Source organism: Trematomus bernacchii, unplaced genomic scaffold (assembly GCF_902827165.1).
Source record: "Trematomus bernacchii unplaced genomic scaffold, fTreBer1.1, whole genome shotgun sequence".
NCBI classification, from domain to species: Eukaryota; Metazoa; Chordata; class Actinopteri; order Perciformes; family Nototheniidae; genus Trematomus; species Trematomus bernacchii.
In genome coordinates, this window is record NW_022987589.1 from 951,633 (window position 1) to 971,482 (window position 19,850).

The following is a 19,850-nucleotide window of genomic DNA, read 5'->3' on the forward strand; positions in this document are numbered from 1 at the left end:
CTTACTTTCTCCTTTTTTTCAAATTAATTTAAGGTAATGACTTTATTCCTTTGAGGGATGTTTTCAATCTTTTTTTGTGAATATTTAGACATTTTTCAGGTTTTTTATGCTTGACCAGGCATATAATTTAAAGTTCACCTATTATGCAAAATCCACTTCTTCCTGTCTTTTCTACATCAACATGTGTCCCCTCTTCTTCATGTCTCTTCTACATCAACATGTGTCCCCTCTTCTTCATGTCTCTTCTACATCAACATGTGTCCCCTCTTCTTCATGTCTCTTCTACATCAACACGTGTCCCCTCTTCTTCATGTCTCTTCTACATCAACATGTGTCCCCTCTTCTTCATGTCTCTTCTTCATCAACATGTGTCCCCTCTTCTTCATGTCTCTTCTACATCAACATGGGTCCCCTCTTCTTCATGTCTCTTCTACATCAACATGTGTCCCCTCTTCTTCATGTCTCTTCTACATCAACATGTGTCCCCTCTTCTTCATGTCTTTTCTACATCAACATGTGTCCCCTCTTCTTCATGTCTCTTCTACATCAACATGTGTCCCCTCTTCTTCATGTCTCTTCTACATCAACATGTGTCCCCTCTTCTCCATGTCTCTTCTACATCAACATGTGTCCCCTCTTCTTCATGTCTTTTCTACATCAACATGTGTCCCCTCTTCTTCATGTCTCTTCTACATCAACATGTGTCCCCTCTTCTTCATGTCTCTTCTACATCAACATGTGTCCCCTCTTCTTCATGTCTCTTCTTCATCAACATGTGTCCCCTCTTCTTCATGTCTCTTCTACATCAACACGTGTCCCCTCTTCTTTATGTCTTTTCTACATCAACATGTGTCCCCTCTTCTTCATGTCTCTTCTACATCAACATGTGTCCCCTCTTCTTCATGTCTCTTCTTCATCAACATGTGTCCCCTCTGTGGAAAGAGACTCTGAAAGTTTCAGGAACAAAAATTCTCTCTCTTTTTGTCCTGATCCATTTATATAAAAACCTGTCTGAAAATGAGCTGATCAGATTTTGGCCACTTTATGATGTCATAACGTTTTTTTGGCTTGTGTAACCATTAGCCAATAACCAACCTCAGAAAGTGCATTTTGCATGATAGGTCCCCTTTAAATTAAAACACCTCTTTAACTCTCTAACTTTGAGGAAGGAAAGTCCTCAGAAACTCAGTCTGTTTTCCTTTTTTACGGAGGTGGAGCAAGGTGGAGTCGCTCAGCTGTTGCTATGGGAACCCGGAGAGTAAAAGAGAGATGTGTGAAACTGATCAGAGAGAGAGAGAGGACAACACCGGAAGTGAGGGGATCTCGCCTTCAAAATAAAATCACGAAACAGATTGCTGCTGATCAGAAGGTTATTGTATACGTTTACCTTTGTTAATTTACATCGTCTCTCTTCCTTAGTTTATGTCTCTATTTCTGCATTTTGACTCATTGTTTACATTGAAATGTCATTTATTTTCACAATAAAGTTGCCTTGCTTATTTTTTTAATAACTTGTATGAATCCCCAAGAGCGTCACTGCATCAGAGTCTGGTAAACAACTTAAGAATAAGAAAAAAATAGTCCCACATTTATTTAAATATCTAGGAAATGTCAAATAAATGTAATGGAGTAAAAATACAAATTCGCATACATTGGAAATATTCAATTAAAGCACATTTACCATTTCTGCATCTGAGCTGTAAGAGTTGCTGTGCTTGCATTTCTTATACAGGCAAGGAGGGAATCTATTCTGTGTTTTATTTTGAAGGGCACTACCGGATGTTTGTGTTTCTTCCACCCCAGTTAACTCGTTATAAGCCTCCTCGCGCCTCTCTCTCCGCAGACAGTTGAGCTGTGATCCTCCCTGACTCTGGATCTCTCTCTGCAACATTTACAACAAAAGTAAGTTTTATTTTAACATTTTACTACAAGCGAAATGTTATTTTACTTAAATATTTCTAACACAAACTCAGGAATGTTCCTACTTTAATAATCAGTTTGTTTCATGTTGTAACTTTGCTCAGACTTGGATTTTAGTGACTGTTTTTTTTAGCATCAAATGCCACTCTAAAGCATGCATTTGCAGGCTATTATCACGTTTTCTGCAGGTATTAAATGTGCATCACTTTGATTTTCCTCCCTCTCTGTTTTCCCCCCCCGCTTACTTCAGGGAAATGAATGTACTTTGCATTGCAAATGTTTTGGTTACGCAATCTAAGTGTAGAGAGACAGGTGTACTGTTCCTCTGAGCACTCACATCTATTTCAGGAGGCAATTTAAAGGGTTTCTCAAAACGTTTTCCACAGCGGAAACACTGCATTTATTTAGGTTTTTATAAAATGTGCTTATGCATGTTAAGTATTTGTACTTTTAAGGATGATTTTGATGATTATGCATGATTTTTCTGTGCCATAAGCTCTTTAAAAAAAAAAATTCAACTAATAAAGAATGTTGCAGAGGTCAAACAATAGTGAGTAAGATGAATCATAATTAAAAATCAAAAAATATAAATTATAAATAAAGTCAAAATGTGTACAAAAATATAATTATACAACTAAAATCATTACAAATTGCTGTAAACATATGCACAGTTGCATAGTATTGTGCAGAAATGTGCAAAATAATAACAAAATATCAATATAATATATTAGTATCAATAAATGTTTAAGCTGTTTTTATCAAAATGCTTTTAGATGCAAGAAAATAATTTAATACAAATAATATTTAACCACTAAATGTTCAGATATTTGTCCCTTTTTTTGTGTTTTTACAAAGACATGAAGTAGGTCACAAGAAAAGAAATACATCTGGTATGTCACAACTATAAGATCATAACAACTTCAGACAAAAAGGCCAAAATAATTAAAGAAGTTGTGAAAATAAGAGAAATTATCAGAAAAAATCCAAACATTCAGTTACTTAAAATATAAACAAATAGAAAAAAATCACAAAATAATTGTGTATCTCCAGCCTTAATAATGAAACTTTAAAGGTAAAACAAAACAATTAAATAATAATAAATATAGCCATACATTTTCTGAAAAAATCTCCAAAATAAACGTGTGTTTGTTTTGTCTAAGAAAATACATTTTTTATCCCGAGGAGAAAAGGAGTTTTTCTGACAGATGCTCCATAAACAATCAAATAAATAAACGTTATATAAACTTGAGGAGTTAAGTAGAAATGTACAACACGTCATGATATCTATTCCTGTTAACCAACACACGTGAATTTTATTAAATATTTCCCATCTGTTTTATTCTCAGGCTGCAGACTCAGTGCTTTCTCCTGGATTTTTTTGTTTTACGTTGTGATGGAGAAGTACGAGAAGATAGCGAAGATCGGGGAGGGTTCGTACGGCGTTGTGTTCAAGTGCAGGAACAAAGACACGGGACAGATCGTCGCCATCAAGAAGTTTGTGGAGTCTGAAGACGATCCCATCATCAAGAAGATCGCTCTGCGGGAGATCAGGATGCTCAAGGTGAAGACACAATAACGTCATAAATACTATCCTCATTATTATCCTCTTTTTTTTTCTTAAAGGTAGGGTAGGTAAGTTTGAGAAACCGGCTCGAGATACACTTGTTGTTATATTCCATGGAATGCTCTTAACATCCCGATAGCAATGAATATCTGAAGTGCTTTGACAACAAATCCATAAAAAAACATCATCTGTGGAAGCCGTAATACTGTAAAAAGCACGACCAATCATCTGAGCCGGCCCGGCTAAAATAACTGGATGGCCTACCTGCCTGCCAGCCTTCCATCTGTGCACAAACTTATCTGGTGCCCTCATTGGTCATGTGCGCGTTCGTGTGTGTTGGAGGAGGGGCTCTGTAAGGAAGTGGCAGATTTTTTCCGGCTGTGTATTTTCAAATTCTAGCGATCTCGAGCTGGTTTCTTCAAAATGACCTACCCTACCTTTAATATGATCCTAAATGTCTCTAAAAACCCTCTCATTCTTCTTACATAAACCATTTCACATCTGTGTTTTTGCTGTCATGAAACTGATTTAACAGTGTTGCAGGTGTGAAGGGATTTCTGCCAGGAAAGGTAGAGACAAAACAAGATAGTGTTGTGCCACAATTTGCCGGGACAGATTGAAAATGGTCAGATAGTGAGTCAGATTTGTGTTTCTAAGTTTAAATGATCAGAGAAAATGTAAAATCAGAAATACATGTTTACAAAATTATCCAAAAATGTTAAATACAAACTATCAGAAAATTGGTTTAGAAATCAGAAAAAAATTCAAGCATTATCGAGAAAAATAAAAAAAATTCACCAACGATTTTACCAAAAATAAAATCTGAAAAATTGGTTTCAAAAATCTAAAAAAATGTCAAAACTCCATCCATCTATCTTCTCCCGCTTATCCCAGTCGGGTCGCGGAGGCAGCCGTTCCAGCAGAGTTATCCAATGCAACTTACAATAATAAAGGGACTTCAGGTATAGAAACCCTGCATAACCAACTGCCTCATCACTTGGCTAAACTCAATATGCACATGCTGGAGGCAAAACAACTCCAATCCAACCACATGATGCAACATCTGTGTCACATGCATCTCGGTGGTAACCCTCATCTGAGAAGTGGGAGCCAACTTCAAATTCCATCCATCCATCTTCTCCCGCTTATCCGAGTCGGGTCGTGGAGGTATCGGTTCCAGCAGAGAGCCCTGAACCTCCCTTTCCCCTAACCCACATCAACCAGACCTCACTGGGGGATTCAAGGCGCTCCCAGGCCAGCGAAGACATATAATCCCTCCAACTGGTCCTGGGTCTGCCATTTGGTCTCCTCTAAACTGGACGTGCCTGGAACACCTCAGCCCAGGTGGCATCCTTACTAGGTGGCATCCTTACTAGGTGGCATCCTTACTAAGTTGCATCCTTACTAAGTGGCATCCTTACTAAGTTGCATCCTTACTACATCATTACTAATTGGCATCCTTATTAAGTTGCATCCTTACTAAGTGCCATCCTTAGTGACATCCTTACTAGGTTGCATTCTTACTAGGTTGCATTCTTACTAGGTGGCATCCTTACTAGGTTGCATCCTTACTAGGTGGCCTCCTTACTAAGTGGCATCCTTACTAAGTGGTATCCTTACCAGGTGGCATCCTTACTAGGTGGCATCCTTACCAGGTGGCATCCTTACTAGGTGGCATCCTTACTAAATTGCATCTTTACTAAGTGGCATCCTTACTACATCCTTACTAAGTTGCATCCTTACTACATCCTTACTAAGTTGTATCCTTACTACATCTTTACTAAGTGGCATCCTTACTAAGTTGCATCCTTACTAAGTGCCATCCGTACTAAGTGGCATCCTTACTAGGTGGCATCCTTACTAAATTGCATCTTTACTAAGTGGCATCCTTACTACATCTTTACTAAGTGGCATCTTTACTAAGTTGCATCCTTACTAAGTGCCATCCGTACTAAGTGGCATCCTTACTAAATTGCATCTTTACCAAGTGGCATCCTTACTAAGTGGCATCCTTACTAAGTTGCATCCTTACTAAGTGGCATCCTTACTAGAAGAAGAAGAATAGGGAGGGATGAAACCCTCTTTAATGGTCACACATGCAGAGCACACAGCACACACAGTGAAATTTGGCCTCTGCTTTTAACCCATCCTAGTACAAGGAGTCTAGTACTAGGAGCAGTGGGCAGCTATTGTACAGCGCCCGGGGAGCAATGGGAGTGGGGGGGGAAGGGGGGTGTCCGGTGCCTTGCTCAAGGGCACCACGGCAGGGCAGGAGGTGAACTGGGACCTCTCCAAGTAGAAGTCCACACTCCATATTTAGGTCTGGTCGGGGACTTGAACCAGCGACCCTACGGCTCCCAGTCCAAGCCCCTACTGACTGAGCCACTGCCGGACTACTACATCCTTACTAAGTTGTATCCTTACTACATCCTTACTAAGTGGCATCCTTACTACATCCTTACTAAGTTGTATCCTTACTACATCTTTACTAAGTGGCATCTTTACTAAGTTGCATCCTTACTAAGTTGCATCCTTACTAAGTTGCATCCTTACTAAGTTGCATCCTTACTAATTGGCATCCTTACCAGGTGGCATCTTTACCAGGTGGCATCCTTACTAGGTGCCCGAACCACCTCAACTGGCTCCTTTCAACACGAAGGAGCAGCGGTTCTACTCTATTCTAAGTTTATTTATATAGCACTTTTCTGTACGCGACAATTCAAAGTGCTTTACAAATCAAATTAAAAGACTTTTTAGGAATAAATACAGTAAAAACACATTACAGTATATAATGGCATTTTACAACAGGCATTATAGAAAGGATCCAAAAAGTCAACATCATCGTAGAACCATCTATATACGATGAGGTCATGAGTCTTATTTTGGTTTAAAGTCCAAATTCTCAGAGAAAATGTCAAAATAATTTGAGAAAAACTCCAAATGATCACCAAAAAAAAATCTTCTTGTCTCTGTATTAACTGATTTGGCTTGTACGAACATATACTTTATTCTCTTCTGTTAGTAATAAACATGGTAGAAAGATATTTCAAATGTATTTTGATGCTCATAGTTTAGTTGTTTTATATTCTATGAGTTGTCCTACTATGCAGCGCTTTATTTAGAAGTTTTATTTTGACCTTTTTAAAATGCAAATCCTGTTTTTAGTGTCTCTCTGCAGCCAGCGGGGGGGGGGGGGCAGGGTGCAGTAAATCCTGCATTTAACTGCTGCACAGAAGAGAGAGAAAAGAGCTGCGTAAAAAACAACCTGCAGGGAGAATCCTGTGCAGTTCAGAGGTAGTGTCGTGCAGTAATGTGGCTTCATTCAAACTGAAATCAGGCCTAAAAACAACAAAAGTCCAAATAATAATGCTGATTTCACAATTACAAAGAGCAATTATGTCTAACTCTAAACACTTGTTGTGCACTGACTGTTCTTTTAACTTAAAGGGGACCTATCATGCAAAATGCACTTTTTGATGTCTTTTATACACGTGTCCCCGGTGCGTCGGGGAACTCACGCAGCGTCAGAAAATAAAACCCTCTCTCTTTTCCTCCGTACCCAAATCTTTAAAAACCGGGGGTACAACGAGCGGATACAGATTTGCTGCCGATATGACGTAATTTCGGATGGTGGACCCACAGAAAGTTGCTATCAGAAACAATGCCTGACGTGTTTTGGACGTAATCTCATCTTTGTTTACATTAGCATGTCGCTAACACTAAGAGCTAACCTGTACTGGAGAGCACAAAAGCAGGAAATAAAAAAGGAACTCACCTTGTGATAAACCCGCAAGAGAAAAAGCATTTGAGCTCCATACTGTTTCAGAAATAATCCTTGATGTGGTTTAGAACAGGATGGCGTTTTATCACAGCAGAATTTAACTTTATCTCCGGTAGAATTCTGATCAGGCATTAGCTCCGCCTCCTTTTTTTTTTTTTTTCAAGCTGAGGACCCAAAATCCACGTTCCTCTAACAGCTGGAATAGAGGGGTTTGAGAAAAACACATCATGTTTTTATATATTTGTATATATCTGAGACCCATAATATATGCCTTAAAATAGCATGATAGGAGACCTTTAAATTAAAATAGAAATATAACCAGCCTTCAAATGTAAAATACGTTCAGTGTTATTGTTTGTTATATGCAATACATCCTTTCAAAATAAAGTGACGTTGAATCAACTTTCTAATTCATTGACACTCAAAAAAATGTCCATAACTTCACCAAATACCCCCAAAAACTCTGGAACAAAGACAGATTCATTGCATCATGTCTGTCAGGCTTTATAAGGGTGGAAAACAAACTAAAACATCAGCAGGACTTTGTTGTTTATACCAGAAATATTTTAAACATGAAGGTGTGTGAAGCTGTGTGTTTGCTGCTGCATGACGAGGTTCATCAGAGGAGAAACAGACTCAGTTTAATTAGTCATGCAGGGAGGGGGGGGGGGGGGGGGGGCAGGTTGTCTGGGGCAACAGTATGTTTATCACCGTCAGCTGTTTGATCAGAGAGACGCTGCTTTAACAGCTTCATTTATTTATCTAGTTATTTATTTGTTTATCTATTTATTTAATTATTTTTGTATTTATTTATTTATTTATCTATATATTTAATTATTTTCTATTTATTTATTTTTCTATTTATTTTTGTATTTATGTATTTATTCATCTATTTTTCTATTTATTTATTTATCTTGTTATTGTCCTTAGGTGTCATGAAAGGCGCCCTTAAATAAAATGTATTATATTATTATGTTATTATACATCAGCTCAGTGGGGGGTGAATACTCCCCATTAAATGTCTATAATTGAAATGTATAAAATGTGTCTGAAGCCCTCCATGGACTCTTCTTCTTCTTCCAGCATGTTCCCCTCTCTGACATTTCCACATTTCTTTCCAAATATCAACCTACAAATAAATATTCCTCCAGTATCATTTACTTTCTGCCTCGCCTTAACCCAGCCCTTTGTGAACTAAGAGTTCTTCTTATTCCGCAGCAACTGAAGCACGCTAACCTGGTGAACCTGATGGAGGTGTTTCGGAGGAAGAGGAAACTGCACCTGGTGTTCGAGTACTGCGACCACACGGTGCTGCACGAGCTCGACCGACACCCCCGAGGGTCCGTGAGGCTAAAACACAAAACAAGCTCACATACTAGGGCTGCACGATTTGGGGAAATAATGTAATTGCGATTTTTCTGACAGATATTGCGATTGCGGAAGTTTATTGTAAAATGCGGCCATATCTCCGGCTAGGAAGGTCGTATCAACGTGCTCCCGTCTCTAGCACCCCCGCAGCCCGAGCTACGAGTGGAAGAACTAAACTTACAGGAAACTTCCGTTGGGTTGCTTTAAAGTCAAGCTTCAGTTTAAGATTCACCCTGTAATAGATACATGTGATGGAGCATTACTAACCTGACTCAGATGCTTTGTTTCACCAAACCATCCAGGAAAGCTCCATTGGAAGCCATTTAGAAAAGTATTTCAAAAATACTTGGCAGGTGATTGGATCAATCTGTCTATCACCTTCTATCATGGGCCACTTCTGATACATGTGGAGCACAGCACTTCTGATTGGTGTGGATGACTGACACACAAGAAGAACACAAAAAAAACGTTGCGATTTGATAATTGCATAATTTATTTCGATTTAAAATCGATTAATCGTTCAGCCCTATCACATACACTCAAATATATAAAAGAGATTAATTTAGCAAATGTTTACCTTTTTTTTTGCTAGCTATTTGAATGCAGAGGGAGCGAGGGTGCAAAAACTAAATATACTTTACAGAGGACTGATGTTTATACATACTGTACACAGTGCCGATTCTAGAGTCTGTGGGGGCCCTAGGCAAACATTCACTGGGGGCCCCTCGAACCAGCTTTTCATCACCACACACAGCCGACAGCACCCCCCGGAGCGGAGCAAGGCAACAAAACTTAAAGGGGACCTATCATGCAAAATGCACTTTTGTACGTCTTTTATACATGAATGTGTGTCCCCGGTGTTCCAGGGAACTCACCAAGTGTCAGAAAACACAACCCTCTCTATTTTCCTCCATACCCAAATCTCTAAAAAAGGGGCTGCAACGGATCTGATAAAAACTGATCCAGATTTGAACACTGTCCTGACATCAGGACAGTGGCGCTACGGCTATTGGGCCAACTCCACCAATCAGGAGGAGACAGCCACGGCCATTGCCGTTCGAAAGCGCTGGAGACGCTGTAGTACATATGCCAGGCCTGTAGGTGGTGCTGTTCTCACTGAATCTGCCCTTGCAGAGCTAAAAAATGTCAAATTGAGCGAAATGAGGCATGGCTAAAATGCATGATCTGTTTGGTATTTTGAAATAAAAAAAGTATAAATATGCCTTATATAGGTATGGTCCTACACTATATTATTAAAATATAGCATGATAGGTCCACTTTAAGATAAGAAGCAGCATTTTACGGCACGCTATGCATGGGGCCGCCTTGAGGGGGTTGTAGACGTCGTTGCAGTAAATTAAAGGGTGTTTCATGTTGTCGTTGCTGTGGACCTTCTTAATCTACCTTCTTTGGGGGCCCCCTTCTGGTCCGGGGCCCCAAGCAGTTGCCTGCCTTGCCTGTCCGCAAGCGGCGGCCCTGACTGTACATACATGTTAGTGAATAACTATTACTCCAAATAGTATATATAAAAACACCCAATTTAAAATCTGATTACAATAATAATCAATTTTATATAATGTTATAAGAAAAAAAAAAAATCGTAAAAAAAACAAACCTTTTATTAAAGCCAATTCAATATTTATTTGTTTGTATGTTTTCTTATTAAAGCGATGAAACCTTGAGAAACATGTGTAATCAATTCAATACAATTATTTTTATGGAGATTAAAGCAATTTACACAAAAGTAATATTCCAAATAAAAACCTGGACCTGCAGAAAACACAAAATGAAACAAAATATAACTCTAAAGAAATAAGATTTTAACTAATTTCAGCCACTTCCTATGTGTAAAGCCGTAAAAGCTTAAGAAACATGTGCTATAAATGCAATAAATAGTATGTATTTCTCTATTTAAGGACTTTTTGTTATTGTATAAAAAGCAAACACAGCTGAGTTGTGCATTGAAATAAATAAAAGCGGCTCTGAGAAATGTTTATGATCTCTGCATTACATCAGCGTCTCCTGGGAGGCTGACCTGCGCACTGAGCAATGTTTACCGTGCTCCCACAATGCATTGCTGCAGCTGGACACAGAGCTTCAAAAGAAAGCGTGGGGGGGGTTATTAATGGCCGCTCACAGGGCTCGATTTAGCTTCTCCCCGGCAACACGAGAAACAAAGACTCAGTGTTACACGTCTGGGAATACAGACGGAAATCTACATGCTGATTACCTGCAGGATCTCTGTGGACTCTCTTAGTGTAGATTTCTGGAGAGGGATACCTGATGGCAAGATAAAACAAGTAATTACCACAAACAAATAAACAAAATATCACATTTTGGTCATCTTAGAGTATAAATACCAACTTGGTGTTCAATTATAACACTTATTACAATATTACATTGTACACTTTAAGCAGTAATCTGATTTTCATCATTAATATCTGAATGAATACCTAAACATGACAATTTATATAGACTCCTCTGGAACATAGTGACATCACTATGTAACATTTGCGTTCCTATTGGCTAGCGCTCCAACACATTGTACGTGATAGGCTAAGGGGCGGGACCAATCACAACAGAGCCGGCCAGCTAACCAATCAGAGCAGACTGGGCTCTGGTTTCAGACAGAGGGTGAAAAGAGGTGCTGCAGCACAGGCAGTCTGAGAAAAATAAAGAGCTTTTTGAACATTAAAGCATGGAGACATGTCCCAGTAGAGACACTACATACTGATATACACCTGAACATCAGCAGGAGAGGACTCTTTAAAGTAGAGACACTACATACTGATATACACCTGAACATCAGCAGGAGAGGACTCTTTAAAGTAGAGACACTACATACTGATATACACCTGAACATCAGCAGGAGAGGACTCTTTAAAGTAGAGACACTACATACTGATATACACCTGAACATCAGCAGGAGAGGACTCTTTAAAGTAGAGACACTACATACTGATATACACCTGAACATCAGCAAGAGAGGACTCTTTAAAGTAGAGACACTACATACTGATATACACCTGAACATCAGCAGGAGAGGACTCTTTAAAGTAGAGACACTACATACTGATATACACCTGAACATCAGCAGGAGAGGACTCTTTAAAGTAGAGACACTACATACTGATATACACCTGAACATCAGCAGGAGAGGACTCTTTAAAGTAGAGACACTACATACTGATATACACCTGAACTTCAGCAGGAGAGGACTCTTTAAAGTAGAGACACTACATACTGATATACACCTGAACATCAGCAGGAGAGGACTCTTTAAAGTAGAGACACTACATACTGATATACACCTGAACATCAGCAGGAGAGGACTCTTTAAAGTAGAGACACTACATACTGATATACACCTGAACTTCAGCAGGAGAGGACTCTTTAAAGTAGAGACACTACATACTGATATACACCTGAACATCAGCAGGAGAGGACTCTTTAAAGTAGAGACACTACATACTGATATACACCTGAACTTCAGCAGGAGAGGACTCTTTAAAGTAGAGACACTACATACTGATATACACCTGAACATCAGCAGGAGAGGACTCTTTAAAGTAGAGACACTACATACTGATATACACCTGAACATCAGCAGGAGAGGACTCTTTAAAGAAGAGACACTACATACTGATATACACCTGAACATCAGCAGGAGAGGACTCTTTAAAGTAGAGACACTACATACTGATATACACCTGAACATCAGCAGGAGAGGACTCTTTAAAGTAGAGAAACTAAATACTGATATACACCTGAACATCAGCAGGAGAGGACTCTTTAAAGTAGAGACACTAAATACTGATATGAACCTGATTTTAGCTATCGTTAAATGATTAATCAATTAATTAAAGTTGATTTCCTGTTTGTCCTCCAGAGTTCCCGAGCATCTTGTGAAGAGTATAACGTGGCAGACTCTAAAAGCTGTAAACTTCTGTCACAAACAGAACGTGAGTACCTTTATTTCCTCTGTGTGTAAATGTGTGAGTTGTTTCCCTCCTCTTTAAACCCTCCTCCTCCTGCTTTATGACTCCTTTTTTTTTTTTTTTAACGAGAATTCCTCCTCGGCTGAGCAGCAGTTAATGTTTCACTGAGAGACGAAAACACACCAAACAACAGAGCCGTTAAAAACACTGTCTGTTTCACTGTTTCAACACAAAACACTTTTATTATCTGTGTCTTACAATCAAGAGATGGGAGAAGTACTCAGATCTTGTACTCTAGTAAAAGTAGAAGTATTCAAATCGTATACTTGAGTAAAAGTAGAAGTACTCAGATCTTGTACTTGAGTAAAAGTAGAAGTACTCAGATCTTGTACTTAAGTAAAAGTAGAAGTACTCAGATCTTGTACTTGAGTAAAAGTAGAAGTACTCAGATCTTGTACTTAAGTAAAAGTAGAAGTACTCAGATCTTGTACTTGAGTACAAGTAGAAGTACTCAGATCTTGTACTTGAGTAAAAGTAGAAGTACTCAGATCTTGTACTTGAGTAAAAGTAGAAGTACTCAGATCTTGTACTTAAGTAAAAGTAGAAGTACTCAGATCTTGTACTTGAGTAAAAGTAGAAGTACTCAGATCTTGTACTTAAGTAAAAGTAGAAGTACTCAGATCTTGTACTTGAGTAAAAGTAGAAGTACTCAGATCTTGTACTTGAGTAAAAGTAGAAGTACTCAGATCTTGTACTTGAGTAAAAGTAGAAGTACTCAGATCTTGTACTTGAGTAAAAGTAGAAGTACTCAGATATTGTACTTGAGTAAAAGTAGAAGTACCAGAGTGTAGGAATACTCTGTTACAGTAAAAGTCCTGCATTCAAAATGTTCCTCAAGTAAAAGTAGAAAAGTATTATCATCAAAATATAGTGAAAGTAGCGACAGTAAAAGTAGTCATTGTGCAGATTGGTCCATTTCAGAATAATAAATATGATATGTTTTATAATGATTGATCATGAAAGTGTTCTCAAAGCTGGTAAAGGTGCAGCTAGTTTGAATGGCTTTGTATACTGCAGGGTAGCTTGTGAATTTACTCCAGGTGGAACTAAAGTCTGATTTAACACTTGATTATATTGCACATCTGCAGGATACAAATAAATAGGGTATATAAACAGCAGGGTAGAGTATGGTGTATAAATATAACAGTATGAATATGAATGAATGTGTTCCTGTGTCTGCAGTGCATCCACAGAGACGTGAAGCCGGAGAACATCCTGATCACCAAACAGCAGGTCATCAAACTCTGCGACTTCGGATTCGCCCGGATACTCAGTGAGTATATACTAAATACACAAGGGTAATCACAAGACAAGACACAGCTGGGCAGGGGAGGCAGAAACACAAGGGCAACAGGTGAACACAATGGCCCAATTCCAAACCACCCCCTACACCCTACCCCTACACACTACCCCTCCGTTTGCGCGTTCGCACGGAGGGTCCGCCACATTAAGTGCTGTTCCAAACCAACGAGTGTGGAGGGGGAGTGGGCTATCAAGCCCTCAAACAGTGAGTCTGCAGCAGTGCTGACTTCACGTGCTGCCCTACCTGACCGGACTCAACGCTGTGTGTGTCCGTCAGGAAACACGCTGTTTACAAACAGTTCCAGCAAACATCCACTGATATATTGCGATGTTAACAACCTCATGATAACCTCATATTTTTTTAACTTAGGATCATACCTGTGTTTAGTCTACAAAAAGGTAAATGTGTGCATTTTATTATAAAGTTGTGTATATTTACAGACTGTTGCAAAAACTAAGAAGCTTATAAACATCAGGTTTAAAACTAAAAGAGCTTTACAAAAAAGTAACACAATTAAAGATGTTTGGAGTTTTATTTTAGTTATTCATTTTTATTTTTTGTCCAAGAGATGCTGATTTGAAACCGTTGTTACATACAGTTACGGCATTTCCTGTTTCTACCGGAGGGAGGGGAGTTTGTCCCAAAGCTTGCCGTTGTATTTACACCCTACATCTGACAGGAGGGAGCCTCGTTGAGCTGCGAGTGAGACTCCGTCACAGAGTGGGAGTGGGTAGGGTGTGGTTTGGAAGTGGGCCAATGAGACAATCAGACAGGAGGGAAAACACAGACAGGAAGCAACTGCAGACATTAGACAGGGGGTGAACACCTTTCAAAGTAAAACGGGAAAACAAAGACAGATCTTGACAATACAAAATAAAACACAGACAGATCTTGACAGTTATATATCCTGTGTGTCCCCCAGCGGGCCCCTGTGATTACTACACTGACTACGTGGCGACGCGCTGGTATCGGGCCCCCGAGCTGCTGGTGGGCGACACGCAGTACGGCCCCCCGGTGGACGTGTGGGCGGTTGGCTGTGTGTTCGCTGAGCTGCTGTCGGGGGTCCCACTGTGGCCCGGAAAGTCTGACATGGACCAGCTGTACCTGATCCGCAGAACCCTCGGTAAATATTATTTTATATTAAAGGTCACCTATCAAGCAAAATGCACTTTTTGATGTCTTTTATACATAAAGATGTGTCCCCGGTGTCAGAAAATAAAACCCTCTCTCTTTTCCTCCGTACCCAAATCTCTAAAAACGGGGCTACAACGGAGCTGATCCAGATTTGCGTCCGATATGACGTCATATCTGAAATGTGGACCCACTGGCCTATCAGAAACGTTGCTATCAAAAACAATGCCCGACTGTTTTGGGCGTAATATGGTCTTTGTTTACATTAGCATTGCTACCACTCAGAGCTAACCTGTACTGGAGAGAGCATGTGTAAAAAAGCAGGAAATAAAAAAAGGAACTCACCTTGTGGTAAACCCGCAAGAGAAAAAACATTTGGGCTCCATACTGTTTCAGAAATAATCCTTAATGTGGTTTGGAACATGATGGCATTTACAGTAATCACAGAATTTAGCTGTTTCTGCCGGTAGAATTCTGAGCAGGCACAAGCTCCCCCTCCTCTTTTTTTGTTTTTCAAGCTAAGGACCCAGATCTCTAACAGGGCTGGAATAGAGGGAAGGTTGGAGATGTTACCTGGGACAGAATCACATGTGTAAATGTGCTGTAAACGCTTGCCTACATTTACAGGATGAATGAATGTTTATGTGTGTGTTCCTGCAGGAGATCTGACCCCCCGACATCAGCAGGTGTTCAGCAGCAACCAGTTCTTCTGCGGGGTCTCCATCCCCGAGCCCCAGCAGAAGGTGAGAGGATGTGAACCGGCTGAATTCAGAAAGCTTCTTGCACTTATATTAGTGAAGTGACCACGATATCCATTTGTTTTAGTCTATTGTCCGTGATTCACTCGTGGGCTGACCGATGAATAGACGCTTGTTGTTTGAGAGAAAACATTTAAGAAATGTCCAGATGCGATTGAAAAGTAAAATATGCTTGTTTATTCCAAAAAAGGCAGTGGAAAAAACAATTTTCAAACAAACTATTTCTCATATAAACTGATAATTCAAATATTAAAGGCACAATAAGGAACCAAGCTGTCACGCTCCCAACCAGCAAGGTCTAAAGACTTGTAATGCTGCAAAACCCGACCTGCAGGAGTAACACGACCAAATTAAATAATAAATAATATACACCACACAATCTTATGCTATAAATGTACTCTAAAGGTCCTTACACACCAAGCCGATTTCGGCCGTCGATAGATGTCGATAGATGTCTGGCCGTCGATGAGCGTCCTGTCGCCCTACTCAGATTGGTGTGTCCCGCCCCGTCGTGTCTTTTCGGCCGTGCCGACACCTTCCGCTGTCGGCTAAATAAATCACTCGGATTGGCTGTTCAGCTTAGCGAATCAGTGCATGGGAAGCGAAACGGAAGTGAGGGACCCAAACAAACAATTAAGAAGGCAAATCTGAGATTTCATTTAACTCCAGCTCTCGACACAGGTTCGGGAAAGCCCCGTGAGCTTCTCGCTGTAGAGTGAACATGGAACGCACACGCTATTTGTTGTTTGTTTATATCACGCTGTTCTTCTTCTCTCGGTTATCACGCAGTCTGTCTTCCGGTTGTTGCCTCTTTTGAATGACGAATACACACTACCGCCGCCTGCTGGTAAGGAGAGTTATTGCCACTCACGCATGCGCAGTTCGTACGTGCCACTTGGCCGTCGGATGAAGTCTTTGCGGTGTGTTCCAGTGCGACTGTTGGCCAAGACGCAGGAGACGTGAGGCGACACAACAATCGGGTCCGTCGGGACGTGTTCTTTGGTGTCAGTTTGGTGTGTCTGGGCCTTAAAATGATAAATTAATATAAACTAGGGAAATGGCTCCTAAAATTAGTATTTTTAGATTGGATAATAAAGACTCTGCAAATTATACGATACGATATACTTTATTTGTTACATGTACATATACAAACATAATAAACATTCAAATACATTAAATAGTTTTGGTTCAGGTATTTTGAAAGTGCTTTTTCTAAAAGCTATTAATACCTGTGTTTGTAATGTTTTCTCTCTGCAGGAGCCTCTGGAGCAGAAATACCCAAACGTCTCTCACCAGGCTCTGAGTCTCATGAAGGTAAAGACGACTGTATTCTTATTATCTGAGTCATAACACACAGAGTCAGAATCTGTAGTTTAAGGAATGTAAGGTTAGATTTTAATCCAGGGCGATGTGAATGTTTTACAACAATTAGTATTTAAAGATTAATATATAAGTCATTGGTGATCTGTGAGTCAAAACTCAAAATGTTCATGGAGCTGCAGGTCAAAGAAAAACGTTATGAAGAATTAAGTCTAGGGTGTAAGGGAAAAATGAGAAGAGGAACATTATTGAAAAAAGTCAGATTTCTGGAAAAAAGTTGGGGGAAAAAGTCATTATCGAAATTTAAAGATTCAACCAAAGAAAGTCAGAAATCTCAAAAAAGTTCAAATTCAAAACAAAAAAAAACGAATTTTTGAGTAATAAGTCATTATAAAAAAAAGTCAGAAGTCTGAAAACACATCTAAAGATTTCTTTAAAAAGTCCGAAATCTAATAAAAGTCATAAATCTGAAAGAAAGTCACCAAAAAAGTCAAAATATTAAAAAAACTCAAGTCATAAAAAAGTCAGAATCAATTTTACGGAGCGTCTGTTGATGGTTAAATGTTTTGTTAAGGTTATAACAGTGTGTTATGTTTCTCTTGATGCAGGGTTGCCTGAGGATGGACCCCTCGGAGCGCCTGTCCTGTGAGACGCTGCTGCAGCATCCGTACTTCGACAGCCTGCAGGAGAAGAGCAGCTCGTCTCAGGACCGATCGGGGAACAGGAGGACCAGACTGACCCGAAAACACCTCCCTCCTGGGGTCAGTATGCTCCGTACAGAAAGCAGAAATTAGACTAAAAATACCAATAAACTGCCATATTTATGTCAATGTTTTAAATACTGAATATTTTCTATTCAACTATCAAACATCTTAAATATCAGCAGACCAAAATTGTGTTCTTTTAAATAAATTCTAGTATAAAGAACAGATGTATGTACACATTTTGTGGGAGAGAAACTCCCTCTGGAAGGAATTCAAGGATGTTAGCCTTTGCAGACCCTTTACATGCACACAAACCTATAGAACGGGTATGGGTAAAAAAGCTTTTAAATATGCTGACCCTTCTGCTTGGAATAATGTACAGAAGGAGCTGAAACTCTCAGATTTGATCACTATGGGGGGTGCTGAGGGGGCTGCAGCCACCCCCATCTGCGAGGCTCCACTAGCACCCGCACCCCCAAACGCGGCGCACCTACAGTGTAAGCGCGCCACAGTTTCTCCGCTGCGAGGCTCCACTAGCACCCCCCCCCCCCCCCCCCCAGCGCGTCACAGTTTCACCGCTGCGAGACGCTACTAGCACCCCTCCCCCAGCGCGTCACAGTTTCACCGCTGCGAGACGCTACTAGCACCCCTCCCCCAGCGCGTCACAGTTTCACCGCTGCGAGACGCTACTAGCACCCCTCCCCCAGCGTGTCACAGTTTCACCGCTGCGAGACGCTACTAGCACCCCTCCCCCAGCGCGTCACAGTTTCACCGCTGCGAGACGCTACTAGCACCCCTCCCCCAGCGCGTCACAGTTTCACCACTGCGAGACGCTACTAGCACCCCCAACTCTGACTGACTTCCCGCGTCCCTGAGTCCATCTTAAAGGACAGAGAACAAGAATCCATTGGTCGATGTGATTGCTCTATCCCATAATTGAAGTAGTTTTAAATTGTGCCGTTTTTTTATGATTTATAATAGTTTATTTTATTTGCATATTGACTGGTTAAAGGTAGGGTAGGTAAGAATGGAGAAACCAGCTTGAGTGCGCTAGAATTTGAAAGTATGCTGCCGAGAGAAATCTGCCCCTTCCTTCAGACTTCCTTACAGAGCCCCTCCTCCAACACACACGGACGCACACATGACCAATGAGGGCACGAGATAAGTTTGTGCACGAGATGGAAGGCTGACAGGCAGGTAGGCCATCCAGTTATTTTAGCCGGGCCGGCTCAGATGATTGGTCGTGCTTTTTACCTGCTTTTTACCTGGTTAAATAAAGGACATATAGAACACACTACAGGGATAAGAAGACCCCAAAAAGCAGAATGGGACCCTCTAAAATGCTCTGAAAATGGTCTCTTTTATGTGATTTCTCTCTGCAGTATCTGCCTCAGCTGACGAGCAGCAGCATCTTCCCGTCGCTGGATAATAAAAAATACAACAACAACCTGCGCCGGTTCAACTACCACCTGCCCAACATCTGAGCAAATATCTAAACATTTTTAATTAACGAGAGGATTCACACATTTTATAATGTTATGATCCTGATGTCACTCTATGCACTATTTGCCGACACGTGCACTCAGTGGGTGTTTCTCAATGTCGAGGACGCTTCCTTGGTAGGACATGTCTTCCGAGTCACTTCCTTCAGAAGCGAGGCAAGAATCCTTCCTAGCCTCGGAAAACGAAGAATGGTGGAACAGGCTAAGAGGCTAACAGGCTAACAGGCTAACAGGCTAACAGGTGTGCAGGTGTGCGTCATATGAGAGGCCCCGCCTTCAATGGAGCGCGATTTCAAGGAGCCTGGACATTGGAACAGTCCTTCGGCGGGACTCGATGACGTAGCATCCTTGAAATAGTGGCTCTGGAGCATCCTTCCTTGACATTGAGAAACACCCAGTTTTTTTATCTGATTTTCGTGTATTTTGTGTAGTTTTTTAAAGACAAAGACCGCCGCTCTGCTTGTAAACTGAAGGTCCGTGTACTGCCTTTCCTTTGTTTGC

General features: G+C 40.5%; 1 protein-coding gene across 1 annotated transcript; it reads left to right on the forward strand.

The window, feature by feature from the left end:
• Positions 1-1,840: 1,840 nt before the first annotated feature.
• On the forward strand, positions 1,841-19,457 carry cdkl1 (cyclin-dependent kinase-like 1 (CDC2-related kinase)). Its single transcript, XM_034129073.1, has 10 exons — positions 1,841-1,902; positions 3,267-3,481; positions 8,484-8,605; positions 12,523-12,595; positions 13,814-13,904; positions 14,857-15,057; positions 15,726-15,808; positions 17,081-17,137; positions 17,752-17,904; positions 19,230-19,457. The coding sequence occupies exons 2-10, from the start codon at positions 3,314-3,316 to the stop codon at positions 19,329-19,331; spliced, it is 1,050 nt and encodes a 349-aa protein (XP_033984964.1). The 5' UTR covers positions 1,841-1,902; positions 3,267-3,313; the 3' UTR covers positions 19,332-19,457.
• Positions 19,458-19,850: the final 393 nt, after the last annotated feature.

Bases quoted from the DNA above. Each gene is read 5' to 3' on its own strand.
- cdkl1 (XM_034129073.1), top strand. From the start codon at position 3,314: ATGGAGAAGTACGAGAAGATAGCGAAGATCGGGGAGGGTTCGTACGGC. The intron at 8,606-12,522 runs GTCCGTGAGGCT...TTTGTCCTCCAG, and splicing joins CTCGACCGACACCCCCGAGG to AGTTCCCGAGCATCTTGTGA. The intron at 13,905-14,856 runs GTGAGTATATAC...TGTGTCCCCCAG, and splicing joins CGGATTCGCCCGGATACTCA to CGGGCCCCTGTGATTACTAC.